The 14,243-nt window shown below is 38.0% G+C and overlaps 1 protein-coding gene across 4 annotated transcripts in view; it reads right to left on the minus strand.

Moving 5' to 3' along the window:
• Positions 1-5,922: 5,922 nt before the first annotated feature.
• Positions 5,923-14,243, minus strand: part of LOC132102750 (rho guanine nucleotide exchange factor 2-like) — a 36,009-nt gene continuing 27,688 nt past the window's right edge. For 3 of the 4 annotated variants that reach the window (XM_059507387.1, XM_059507385.1, XM_059507386.1), the window contains 18 exons: positions 13,984-14,051; positions 13,022-13,085; positions 12,628-12,760; positions 12,194-12,303; positions 11,966-12,109; positions 11,161-11,411; positions 10,710-10,835; positions 10,461-10,578; positions 9,731-9,982; positions 9,561-9,637; positions 8,748-8,920; positions 8,591-8,658; positions 8,312-8,500; positions 8,087-8,226; positions 7,961-8,011; positions 7,829-7,879; positions 7,456-7,756; positions 5,923-6,089 (listed from right to left, as the gene is read on the minus strand). In XM_059507387.1, the coding sequence (XP_059363370.1) occupies positions 6,037-6,089; positions 7,456-7,756; positions 7,829-7,879; positions 7,961-8,011; positions 8,087-8,226; positions 8,312-8,500; positions 8,591-8,658; positions 8,748-8,920; positions 9,561-9,637; positions 9,731-9,982; positions 10,461-10,578; positions 10,710-10,835; positions 11,161-11,411; positions 11,966-12,109; positions 12,194-12,303; positions 12,628-12,760; positions 13,022-13,085; positions 13,984-14,051 (2,369 nt within the window). In that variant the 3' untranslated portion in view covers positions 5,923-6,036. The remainder of the gene's footprint in view (positions 6,090-7,455; positions 7,757-7,828; positions 7,880-7,960; positions 8,012-8,086; positions 8,227-8,311; positions 8,501-8,590; positions 8,659-8,747; positions 8,921-9,560; positions 9,638-9,730; positions 9,983-10,460; positions 10,579-10,709; positions 10,836-11,160; positions 11,412-11,965; positions 12,110-12,193; positions 12,304-12,627; positions 12,761-13,021; positions 13,086-13,983; positions 14,052-14,243) is intronic. The other variant, XM_059507388.1, reaches the window with a different exon arrangement.

The following is a 14,243-nucleotide window of genomic DNA, read 5'->3' on the forward strand; positions in this document are numbered from 1 at the left end:
AATATTTTAGACCAAAAAGATTTGAATGAAAGCTCAATAGATAAAGTTTTTACCATGTATGAATTAAATCAGGCACTTGTAGGAGTTAGAAATACTTCTCCTGGTAAAGATGAAATATGTAATGAAATGATTATGTATCTATCAGATAAGACAAAGAATATTTTATTATATCTTTTTAACCGAGTGTGGAAATAAGGAAAACTCCCTTCCTCTTGGAAACATGGCATAATTATTCCAATTATAAAGCCAGGAAAAGACCAGACACAAGTTACAAGTTACAGAGCGATTGCATTAACTTCTAACCTCTGTAAACTAATGGAACGTATGGTAGTGGCTAGACTGAATTATGTTCTGGAATCAAAAAATCTTTTATGTCCCCATTCAGAGTGGTTTTAGAAGCACAACAGATGCAGTTTTAAGTCTAGAATCAGATATAAGAAAATCGCAGATTAATAAAGAAGTATTAGTTGCTGTGTTTTTAGACATAGAGAAAGCATACAATATGATGTGGAAGGAAGGACTTTTAATTAAATTGAATAAAATGAATATTAATGGTAGAATGTATAATTGGATAAAGGAGTTCTTAATTGATAGGACCATTTAAGTAAGGATAGGGTCTTCGTATTCAAAGAAATATGCAACTGAAAATGGTACCCCACAAGGTAGTGTGTGCAGCCCTATATTGTTCAACATAATGGTAAATGATATTTTTAATACCATTGGACCAGGGATTGGTAAGTCGTTATATGCAGACGACGGGGCTTTATGGAAAAGAGGTAGAAATTTGTTGTATGTAGAAAAAAGCATGCAGAATGCTATTAAAGAAGTTGAAATGTGGGCAAAGGAACTGGGGATTTCGAATATCAGTGGAAAAGACTAAAATAATATGTTTTTCAAAAAAGAAGAAAACACCAGTTGTTAAGTTAAAATTGTATGAACAAAAGAGCAAGTATCTGAATTTAGATTCTTAGGTATTTGGTTGGATTCAAGGATAACATTTGCAAAACACATTCAACAGATTGTAGATAAATGTAAAAGAGGAATAAATGTACTGAGGTGTTTAGCGGGAGTAGATTGGGGAGCTGATAGAAAGTCTCTAAAAAGAATATACTGTGCACTTATAAGATCTACATTAGTTTATGGGAGTATGATTTATGGAACAGCATCAGCATCTCTGTTAAATAAGGTAAATAAAATACAAAACCAGACATTGCGATTATGCTGTGGAGCATTTAAAACTTCTCCTGCACCAGCTTTACAGGTTGAAATGAATGAGATGCCACTGGAGCTTTGCAGGTTGAAGCTGAAACTAGTATACTGGACTACTATAAAAGGGCATTCGGAAATACATCCAGTCAAAAAGGGAGCGGGGGGGAGGGGGGGGGGGTTGTGTGTCGTCATATATATCACATACACAAACGATGTGTCGTCATATATAATATCACATACACAGACGCAAAGAAAAGTGTAATTCATTTATTTGACAAATTCAATTCCTTAAGGCCTCTCCTCACTACTATATCTAGTAGTAAAGCTAATGCGAGCCGAGGTGAGGCTAGAAATCAATTAATCCTTTGCTGATACTTGTTCGTCGTCATCATGGAGAGCGCAGTCTGGTTGCATAGCAACGACAGACGCCATGGGAGCGCAAGCGTTTGGTCTAAAACGGCGCCCAGTGACGGATGGTGTAGCAATATTGTTGTCCGGGTGGAAATCGGGAGAAATTCGGGAGAAAGGTCGGTCCGGGAGATTTTCGGGAGGGGCTTTGAAATTCGGGAGTCTCCCGGAAAATTAGGGAGGGTTGGCATGTATGTGTGTGCCTCATTTGCTTTTTTTCTCGTTAGATTTAAAAATAAATAAATATGGAACGGACCCGAATATTCGTTCGGTGGGTTGGTATTCGATTTGAAAATTTGACATTCAAATATAATTATTAATATTATTAATTTTTTTTGCACACCTGGGATCCCCCGCGAAACTGTTCTCATTCCCCCTTGAATAAGGCCGGTGACACACTGGCTGTGTGAGCGTCTCAGCTGAGTGGCGTGTCCGTTTTTATTTCGGCTCCCATTTAACAGGTTGGAGTTTGCACACTGAGGACACTGTCTCAGGCGAGCTCGAGCTACGCGGAAAACGCGTGCTTGCTAGAAATAGAACCGACGCGTGTTCCAGCAACGGGAGTGTTCTCTGGCTAGAGCGCAGAACAGCAGAGTTTGTATGTACCGAAGTCCATGTCTGAGCTTGTGTTTTGTTGCTTTGACATTGTGGAAAATAGAATAATAGAAACAAAATTTATTAGCAGTTTTACCCGTTATAATTAATCTAAATTAATCTCGTTTTTAATTTAACTTAATTTCGTTTTTCTTTAATTAAAATTTCGTTTTTTCTTTAATTTAAATTTCGTTTTTCTTTATTTAAATTTCGTTTTCTCTTTATTTAAATTTCCTTTTTCTTTATTTAAATCTACCCTTACTGTGCCAATTTGTTAGTCAGAAAAATATTAGACTACCTTAAAAGTATTGCTTAATTTAATAGACCTGTGTGTGTGCGTTTTATATCCCTAGTGCAGTGTCCGTTCTTGGAGCATAAGCCCTGCCCGCGTGAGGTGCGCCGCTTCCCGCTCGCGCTGTTCTGACTGCAGTTTACTAAAAGTTAATTAATTCTGAATGTGTTACGTCTCGCGTGTCCATCTATATTGCACCAAATGCAACACTGCACTCCCTTGTGAAGTCGATTGGATGAACGGTTCTCGAAATAATAAAAATGCAAACGGACATACAGACACCTGCCTTTATTAGAGAGAAAAATATGTTAATTACTACCGAAGCTTCGAAGCTCAAAAAATGGTATTCGGACCAGCCCTAAACTTTTTCCTCTTACAAGGCTATTCCTGAATTCAGTATTATTCTGGGGGCCGGATGGAAATCTCTGGCAGGGCCGGATTTGGCCCGCGGGCCGCCAGTTGACGTTGCATGCTTTATACACTTACTAAAGATAAGTGACCTCTTCATGTGACCTCATTTTACACTAGAGTTTGTTTTAACACAACTTCCCGATGTTTGTTACTGTTTACATACCATTCATCAAGCCCCATTCCCAATCACAGAAGTTACTCTGATAATATATAGTGGATGGTGGCAAGGAAAGGTATAAAACACATTGAATTGGTTAGTTTTCTGCATTCAATTTTCTTAATATGTCATCTGATCTTCATCAAAGTATAGAAAAACATGATTCCAATTCCAAACAATTCCAATGGGTTCACATACTTATTCTTATCACTGTATATACTGTGTAAATGACAAAAAAAATATATATAATACGTATAGTACAATACACAAAAAGTTGCACTTTAAAGATCCAATGCTGGGGTGCAGAGTTATTGAAAATTAAAAAAATTAAAATCAAATCAAAAAACATTTTTCTTACTTGAAATAAAAAAATTAACTTGATTTCATCTAGTTGCCTAGGCAACAGTTCTCTTTGAGTTTAACCTGACAAAATAATAATAACTATAAACTATATAGACAAATAAAAATGATAAAATATATACAAATGACAAAACAGCAAAAAAATAAATATATACAAAAAATTATGTGAATGAACAGCGCAGTTTAGTCTACTACACTTACTCAAGCAAACTTGATGCTTGTGATGTTTCCAACATCTGCCGCCTTTTTGATAAAATACACAGAAACTCAGATGTCTTCGCTACAACCTGTAAAATAAAAGAGTGGTTTAACTTGAAGAAGTGATGGCCGATATATATCACATTCTGTCCATTACTCGGATAATCAGCGATGCAGGAAGAGTTTCCTGAGAGATGTGTTTGTGTTCAGGTGGAGGCTTCTGAGCAGATGAGATTCACCACAGGTGGAAAACACTGTGTAACAGAGTCGTGGAGATTGTGGCAGTGGTGTGATTGTTCAGGTATAGACGACGCTGAGTCCGAGTGTGGAGTTTGACTGTATCATCAGGAACGATGGAGCTGATGACGTTCTGGAGAAACAGCTGGAGGGGCTACTGTCATTGATCAAGTCACGCTTAAATACTATTAAACTGGATGAATAAAAGCTGCTTTTTTTGCCAGCTGTAGACTTGCAGAGTCTTCTGCATTTTAATGAATGGTTCTAATCATCATTTGCTCACCTTCAAAGTGTCTTATTTACTTTTTTAACAAAAAAAGGATGACTCTCTGCTTCATTTTTAGATTATTTCCTGAAGAATAATGCTTTAAAAAAACTACTGTACCATATTTGGTGCTGTCCGTATAAAATATGAATTTATTTAATTAAACAGAATGGTACTGTTTTTCAGGAGCAATATTAAAAGAATAGTTTGCCCGAAATAGAGTTAATCTGTAAAATCAGAGGCAAAGATTTCTAATGCATAACAACTTAAATCCAGGCCAATTCCCCACACAAACTACACTGGAAAGTTATTTAAAGGGCTTTTTAAAGTCACTAAACAATTTAATCTATTTAATGATTTCACTTTTATTTTCATACTTACAGTTGTTTCTTTTGGCTTCAGTGGCGCTTCATAAACATGATTTTTAATGTAAAACCCTACGGACTGTATAAAAACAAAGACGTAGTGTCGGTGACGTCACGCGTAGTTTTCTGAAGAGCGCTTTTAAAGCTCATAGTGGGAGGAGTGGTCCGGATAATCGAAAATGGCCAAAAAGGTGGGAGCTGGTGGCTGAAGCCACACCCACCTGTCACTCAAGTGGCCACGCCCTTAATTATGCAGAACTTTAAGGCTTTTTGTCATTTTGTTGTCTCTTGTTTTAGAGATGGCAGAACATTTGCACTTCACGTGATAGAAACATGTTCAAATGTTAATGTGTTGCGTAGTTAACGAAACACTAAAGCCATTATCAATGCATTTATATAGAACACAAAACATGATTACAGCCATATATTTGAAACGCATAGTACAATGAAAAATGAATAAAAATACAATGGTTTAACAGCTATGTTTAAAGGGTGCTGTTCTTCCTCAAAAATTTATACATGGACAATATCAACAGTGTGGCATTAAACAAAGCTTTAGTGTGATTTCAAGTGGCCAGAGAAGAATCTACAATCATGTTCCACTTCATTCCATTATCAATATCAACATTAATATCAAATTTCCTTTTTTTCTTATCTTTTTTTTTTTTTAGGAGTATAGAAGATAACCTTCACTGGTTATATTAACATTGATTTATTACCATTTATAGAGGTAAACTGTGGTAGTTATAACTGCATTCAAAGTCTTTTTTAAGCAGGGCATTCAATGTCGTACATTTCATCTTTACCATAACATCACTTATTTTCAGCTGAAGAAAATCATGTCCAATGACACATCCTTCCAATAATTAAGCAATGGACAAAAATGCAGCTAAAATTGACAAGCAATATATTAAAACAAGCTCAGAATATCCTGTAAAGTTTCCTTCAGTTCCAACTCGGTATTTAGTCCTTTCATTAAAAAATAAATAAATACACCTTTTAAATAACACAACTGTAAAATGTAGACAATGTTTGCAAAAACACTGAAAAAGACTTACTTGTTCTATACTATAAAATGCAATAACTTTGTTCTACAGAGTAAAGGCCAGATTTGGTCAAATTTTTGTATTTTGTCCATTCAAACCAATGCATAAAAAATGGCAGGTCTGAATGAACATGCTAAATCGCTCTCTGAGACAAAAAAAGCAGAAATACCCTGGTTACTCCAGTACACAAAGTGTTTTTCACAAAAGAGAAAGGAAATTAAAACAGTATTGACATGTTTTCAAATAGCCCTCACTATGGTGTTTATCAGGCAACACCAAATACAAGACTACAGAGACAGACAAATATATATATATATCTAAAGTCACATTGCCAGCATGTAAATGTTAGTGACGGATGCATTAACAGCAGTTCTTTCAAATGAAATGTGTCTGTGTTTGGCGTGGTGTGAACAGGCCTCGAGTCATCTCTGACTGATGAGCTGTTTCCAGAGTTTCGCAGGAGGTTAAGGAAGGATCTTGTAGTCGAGCTGATGTTAACTGTGAGCTTCTGTCCCACACTCACTCTCCTCTGGGATATCCTGCAGATCTGAAAACCAGACAGAGCAGTGCATCTCTGTGAGGAATGATTCAATATGCAATATGATGGAGACCAGGAAAAACTGATGGTTAAATACTAGAGTGAGTCTCATAAAAACATTTTGATAATTGTGGCAAAATTAAGCAAATCTTCCCCTAAATTACTAATTATTAATTATTATTATTATTATTTTTACGTTTATAATTCTCATTCGCTATGTTTTCATCCAAAGTTTTTAATTAAACTTGAGCAAAAACATTTTTATTTTGTATAAAACATCAGCCAATAAAGCCTAGTTTCTATTCTGTTTGTTTAAGAGAACCAACGTTTGTACTTTCTTGTTAACTGCTGCAAAGTAATACAAAATGAAAATTAGCTAAAAACACTTAGTCACAGGCCTTTTTTTTTTATCAGAACAGATTTATAAAAATGCATCATTACATCTCTTGCTAAGCAATGGATCCTCTGTAGTGAATGGGTGCCGTCAGAATGAGAGTCCAAACAGCTGATAAAAACATCACAATGATCCACACCACTCCAGTCCATCAGATAACATCTTGTGAAGTGAATATGAATTTAGTGTTTGTAAGAAACAAATCATTAAGGCATTTAATGAATCCATCATCCATAAGGAACAAAGAAAGCAACATGTGGCGAGTGGGGCGGGGCTGAGGGAACAAGGAGTGAGGCCAGCAGTGATTGGGAAATCAGCAACACCTGCGACCCACCGCCGGTCTCGAGTCCCACGTAGGAGATGGAAGGATATAAAACTGGAGCGACGACAGTGAAGGACGAGAGAGGACCAGGCCTGGGCTTTTAGTTGTGTTTTGGTTTTATTTTGTGCGCAACAGTCGTCCGTGAGGGGCTGATGCGCTGTTTTGTGTTTATTTTGTAATTAAAGTTTCATTTTGATTGTCCGCCGGTTCCCGCCTCCTTCTTGCCGAAGATTATGGAGATTTATATCATTACACAACATTATGGATTATGGACCAGAAGCAACATCTCTGAAGCTAAAAATGCCTAAATGATAGATTTGTTTATTACAAACACAAAGCCTTTCCCTTCATTAAATGCTAATTATGGACTGGAGTCGTGTAGATTACTGTGTTTTTATCAGCGATTTGAACTCTCATTCTGATGGCACCCATTCATTGCAGCAAATTTGATTTTTCGAGTTAACTATTCCTTTAATAGTGACCATTTCTATTAAACAAATGTAATATTTAACGCAGCTTTTGATTTGATATATCCAGATATATTCACTTTCATTAAGAATACACCTGCACCTATCTTCACTGCAAAGACAAGAACCAAGAAAAAGAGGCAGGACATCACGGAACAGGACACAACTGGGAATTATTTTAAGAGGGCTCACCTCTGGGACTGTCCTCCTGCATGCCATCCACCTGAACTGCTGTTTCCTGTGAGATCAAGGTGTCACGCGTGTCCATTGTGTCTTTAAGCCGCAGCTCTTGGAGTTGTTTTTCGCCCTTCTTGTCCTGGGCGGCCCGTAGTCGGATCACTTCTCCCTGCAGGAGGTTGTACTTGTGCTGTAGCTCTGCCAGATCTCCTCGAGTGCCCTGAGGACCGCCGGCCTCCAGCTCTGATGCTGTAGCGGGACACAAGTCCTTCTGCATGTACACCTCCAGGAACGAGTCCTGCTTGATCACTGCAGCCTACAGACGCAGCAACAATGAGTCATTTCGTCTAAAACCTCACAATAGCACACGTCTCTGTCTAAATCTCACCTGTACCGCATGAAGCTGAGTGCTGAGGTTCACAAGTCTTTGGCACACCTCCTACAACACAAAGAGTTCGGACACTTATCTTTCTTTTTTTATCTTAAATATTTCTTGTTTTCAAGCTTCCTTAAGGTGTACCTCGTTTAGCATCTTGTCCTGCAGCTGGTTCCCATTCCTGTCCTGTGAAATCTAATAATAAATAAGAATAATACATGCAAATATGTACTGGAAGGAACACTTTTATGTCAAATGTCAGACCTTTACCTTGTTGGATGAACTGTTTATTTCACGGATTCCGTTAACTGATATCGTTCCTTTATCTATTCCAGTCGATTCACCGTTCAATCTGCAGGACTGTGGACGCTCGATGCTGGAACCCAACAGCACTTCACTCAGCCTGTCCACTGAATTTAGAAACAAATGAGAAAGTAGTGTTAATGTACTTCATAACCGAGTATTCTCTATAATGTGGTAGACTCCACGGCTTACCCTCAACAATGGCGTCATTCAGTAGCTTCTCCGCCTGAGGGGCGTAGGGCGTATCTGCTCTGAATATATTTCTGGAGTTTGTGGGAACGTTGACGTTCTGACCTCCGGTGGCCTCGGCCAAATCAGAGAACAATGTCACACGCTCCTGTAGCAGCTCCAAAACTTCACGGTCCTTCTGCTGGATATCAGCTAGAGAGAGAATGAAACCAAAACTGAGCAAAGCTAATGCGGTTTGACCACAGATAGAGATGAGCGCTGGATTTCCTGTTTGATGCAAACCTCTGAGTCGGCGTAGCAAAGCCTTGTCCTCAGTTTCGATCAGAGGGAAGTCTTCTCTTGATGGACAGCTGCAGAAAAGAAATACAGAAGTGATGAAGAGTTTGGTGTTGACTGTGCGGAGATATTTTAGCAGTGAGTTGTTGGAGTTGACTCTGACTTGCTCACTGTCCGCTGGATGAGTTTCATCCAGGTGTTTCTGTCCTCTTTGGAGGCGGCGTGGAGCTCGTACATCTCTGGAGGTGTGGAGTGACTGATGAGGAACATTCCTCGCTGCTGATTGGCTATATCTCTCACAATCAAATTCTGAAGGCACAGCACTGCCGGTTTGTCCTGAGAAAGAGAAAAGAAAAAGGTATTTACTGGTTTAATCGGAAATCAAGATTTCCACTTTAAGCCTCTTTTGTTCCGTACATCCTAAAAGCAAATAACACTTCCCACAGGGAAATTATTATTATTATTAATTATTATTAATTATTATTATTTTTTTAGGTTTGTGTTTTTTTAACACCAGTGTTGATGCACAAAACACATACGGACTGCAAAAATGATTGTGGGTTTTACTAAACTGTTTTTTGATTGTGCATATTTTAAAAACACATCACATTACGGTCATTTTCATTGAAAATGTGTGAAAATAAGTGAAAATTCTACTTTCATTTTATAGTTCATTTAGCTTCTGTTGTGACAAAGTAATATTTTGGCACATGTCTAAAGAAAATATATTGATTAAGTATGGTCTATAGTCTTTGTAATAAACAATTTTTTTTTACTTTGTATAAATGTTTTTGTCTGTGGTAAAATTCATATTTTTGAGGTTCACACCATCAATACATTTTGAAAAAAAAGTATTGTTTACATAACCCAAAGTATGATTTTTTCAGTCTAGACAGTTTGATTTTGATGTAGTATGATGGAGAACACGGTTTAAATGAATCCACTGATAGTCGGCCAATAGAAAGCTATGACTCACCAGACAGGGAAAAATAAACTTCTGGTCTTTTTCCTGCATGAACACCAGGATGTCTGTCATCAACAAAACATGCACATCTAAACAGAAAAAAACAAAAACACAAAGTTACAGATAAATCTACCCATATACTTACGATTTCACTTACTCACACACATAAACACTGAAGGCACCTTTGAGTCTGGAGCCTTGAGCAGTCTTCCAGAGCAGTGCTCCCTCGTGAATGAGTCGACGGCGCAGCAGCTCTCCTCCACCAAACACTCCTCCACCCTTAACTTTCGTCTCAGCGCGTGGGTCCAGACGGGACTGGATCTCCTGCAAACGCTGTGCCCTCTCTAACTCTTGAACCTGCTGATCCACGGAACACAGCAGCTCCCGGATCAGCGTCAGAGAGTCAGCCAGAGATTTACTCTCTTCTTCATTACCTGTCAAATCAAATCAAATCAAATCTGTTCTCAGGTCACCTCATATCTGAGCAAGAGAAACCCCAGAGCTGTTTCCAGAAACTAGGCGGTTGATGAGCACTAGGCTCCCTTTTTCTTTCACATACAACACCCGTTGATGCTGATTTTCATCAAGTTATTTACCTAAAGTGTTTGATACAAAAGGATGACACACTAGGCAGATTATTTACATGCACTAATTTTTGTCAATCCGAATTAATTCAGTCTGGTTTTAGATTCTGAAGCTTCTGTTTATATGTACCCTAAACTTTGCCAAACCAAAACTCCATCTGTGACAGAAATGGGGAGAAAAAAAACTAACTAAAAAGTCTAACAATGTAGTCCATAATAACACATTATACAAAATCAATGCAGTGCAAAACACAAATTTAGTTTGGGCAGACTTTAGTTTCACATGATCAAACAAGGACTGGCTGTAATTTTGGAGTACATGTCTCACCTTTAGTGTTGTCTAGTATGCGCTTGATAAGTACAGGGTATTTAGTGATGCGTTGAGTGACGAGTAAGATGCACTCTTGGACACCATGGCGACGCAGTAAAGAACCTCTGCTCACCCGCTTGACAGTAAAACAAATATAAAAAAATGTAGTTTATTAAAAACGTAATTTATGCATTATGCATAAACTTAACTAAAAATGAACTGGAACCTTATGCTGACATGCATGTCTTTTTCTGGCTGCGCTCTCACCCGTATGAACTGCTGGAACCTTTTGTCACGGGCCAACAGCTCCTTATAGAGTTTCACAGCTTTCAAGTGTCGACTGCAGAATTCAACGTAGCATTTCCTCATCTCTTCCGCATTCTGTCCTGAGAACTGAAGCAAAGAAAATTTCATTCAAGTCAAGACAAATGGCTGAGGTCTACTCACTCAGTAGGAACAACAGAACTAAGAACAGTATAGTATCTCTTTTTTACTGACTACAGTAATCTGTTTGTTGGATGATAAAATTAGTCATAGTTTATGAGTATGAGAGCCAAGGTCCAGGGTTCCAAGAGTCATGAAAATATCAAATTGTGATTGAGTTATTATAGGATTAGGGTTTGGTTTATGCTTAATTGTTGGTAATTATGCATTATTAACTGTAACTGCTATAGCAAGTACCAACTACTCTTATGTGAGCTGTATGACAGAAGTTCACCTGCTCCACCAGTATATCTCCCAGCTTTTGGATAGTGAAGTTGCGGGCGCTGCTGGGTGCCAGGCTATCGTTTCTTCTCTGCAGTAGTTGGCTCAGGAAACTGGAGTGAATAGACAGCAGCTGATCTAAGCAGGGAAAGATTGCGTGAACTACGCCCATCTCCATCAACACCTCTTCCAGCATTCCTCTGCGAAACACCCCCTCCATGATCCGCAGCGTACGCACGTGGTTCAGCTCCGTCTGAATCAGCTCTAAAAGACACAGATGCATTGATTTAGTGAAAGAAAGACATTACAGTGCCAGATAGTACAAAGGATGCATATACACTAAGGATTATGCACAGATCCAATATTTTAACAATTGTCTTGTCTGTTCATATGGTTTAACTCACCAGCAAGTTAACAGAGACATTAAATATCATAAATGTGTCGGATAAAAGAGATGATATACAGTTGGGGATACCCCAAGGACCAAGGTTGGGAAACACTGACTTAACCAAATGTGTTTGCATTAAAGGCCTATTCAGACTAAATTTTCAGAGTAAAGTAACAATGGCTTATTACGGTCTTATTCCCACCATATGGGGACATCTTTATGAAGAGCAGTCCACATTTCTTCTCTCACCTTTCTGATTCAATTCTTCCAGCATTTTCATTGTAACTAGGCCTTAGCACCTCACCAGAGCCAAAACTCAGAAGTGTTTTTGAGGCTTCCACGCATGTAACAACATAAGCTCCATCGCAGAACTAGTTGACAGTATGAATGTATTAAAAGTATGGTCCATGACTTTCCATGACTATCTCACCGTATATTACGTCTTGTCTCTTGATGACGTCTTTGCGTTGAGACTGTAGATAAGAAGAGTCCACAGCCATACTCCAGGAATCTACTTCAAAATCCTTCCCATCCTTCTCCAGCTCCTCCATCATTGACGCATAATACATTTCTCCTGCAGAAACGTTTGTGGGAACACAGCAAACTATATATGTGCCTTCCCATTTTCATTGTGTTTTGAGAATGTCTTGACTTTTACCTTCATCATTAAGGGATTCCATGGACATGGCTCTGTTCCTGAAGTTCAGAGAGTCTGTGGAGTGAGACAGAATCCGCCTCAGTCCCACAGGAGAATCATCATTCAGACTTCTGATAGAAAATCAAAAACACGCAAGCGTTAGTGAATGAGGACTTTGTAGAGAGCTGCAAAAACATTACTCTTAAGTAACATTGTACATATTTTTGTATTTAAAAAACACAGACTCATGAATTCAGCAGCCTTTCGTCTGTCAGTCCTAACCTATATGACCTCACTCTGTCATTAGTTTTAATTTCCTATACTTGATTTGACATGATACAGTATTCAATTCAAACACACTAATAGAGAAGTCACCTTTTCTCTTAATACAACACACAAAAATGTACATAATTAACATTCTGTTTGTGTCTGTGATCAGTGATCAAATTCTTTACCCTGCAATGTTATTGGTGGAGACGCTCTTGTTGAGGGACAACGTGGAGCGTCCTTTGCGGGAACCAAGGAAAGACTGTCTCAGTGTCTCTGATGGGTAAATGGCTGAACTCGGCCTCTCCTTCAATATTGGATCTGGCAAAGGAAAACACATTACTGAATAAAATCTTTTCTATAATGAGAAGATACTGTTTAACCACCACTGCAACATATTGCAATAAAATTCCACATCAAATGCCACAACAGTCTGCACTGCAACTGGTCACAAGAAGGTACTGGTTTAAAGAAGTTTTATTATTATTATTATGAATTAGTGACAGGAATCGGTCATGAGGAAGAAAAAAATATCTATAAATATCAGATAAAAGATGTGAGAAATGACAGAGAGAAACTCACTTTTGCTGCGGAGGGCCACATTGTGTAAAGTCGCGGTGCTCCTGAGCAGAGCCAGCTTCTGCTGCTACAATTCATTAATATGTTATATGATTTCATATGAATTAATGCAATTAAATAATCACAATCATTTGCTTAATCTAATATAAAAAGCAAAATATCCTAAACCTTTCTCCCATAGACTATACAAACTCATTTTTTGACTCAAAATTGTGCAAACTCACTGCCTTCATTCACATAAGACTTACTAAACTAAATCAAGTTAAATGGAAGTCCTAGTTACAAAAAATAAATAAATAAAAAAACACTCTATACTTGCTTTATTTATTGAGAGCACTCTTTATTCTCAGCCATAAGTACCTACAGCAGGGGTTCTCAACTCTGGCCCTCGATGTCCACTTTCCCGCAGAGTTTAGCTCCAATCCTAATAATACCATCTGAATACGCTAATCAAGGTCTTCAGGATCACTAGAAAATTACAGGCAGTTGAGTTTCTTTGAGTTTGGTGCTAAACTCTGCATGAAAGTGGACTTGAGGGCCAGAGTTGAGAACCCCTGACCTACAGTATGACAGAAATCTCTCAGATTTCATTGTATAAAATGTCTTCATCTGTGTTTTAAAAGACTAACCAAAGATATATTGGTTTGGAACAACATGAGGGTGAGGAAATGACAGAATTTTCATTTTGGGGGGAACTAACCCTTTAACTAGAGATTTTTTCTGCTACCTTTAGGTGTCAGTATCCTATGAAAGTCTGCTCCATTAGCTATTGGTTATTACAAAAAATCAGTTGACATTTATCAGTCTTGTATTATTGGATACATAAGAACACTATCACAATGTTGCCTTCTAGACCAAAAAAATAATAACCTTTCATCCAATGATATTTTATATGCCAACTTGGTCACCAACTCAGTGTTATACTCATTAGTTAACAACCGCCCCCCCCCCCCCCCCTTGCTTACCTTCTGTTTCATTTTGGCGCAATTGGCCAGTGTGTCACGGCAGCGGTTGTGAATGGTCACATTGCAAGCTGTGAAGATACAGAAAAAAACATCATTGATTATTACTATTTGATGAATGCTTTGGAGTCTGGTTAACGATTTCCAAATGACAATCATTTGGAAATCATTCAACACAGCTGAGTTAGTTTCTTGTATCTCTCCCTGCTATTAAACTCAAATTAATATATTGTGCATTTTTCTATTTTGAAAGCAGCTAACTA

This window comes from Carassius carassius, chromosome 24 (genome assembly GCF_963082965.1).
Source record: "Carassius carassius chromosome 24, fCarCar2.1, whole genome shotgun sequence".
Classification (NCBI taxonomy): domain Eukaryota; kingdom Metazoa; phylum Chordata; class Actinopteri; order Cypriniformes; family Cyprinidae; genus Carassius; species Carassius carassius.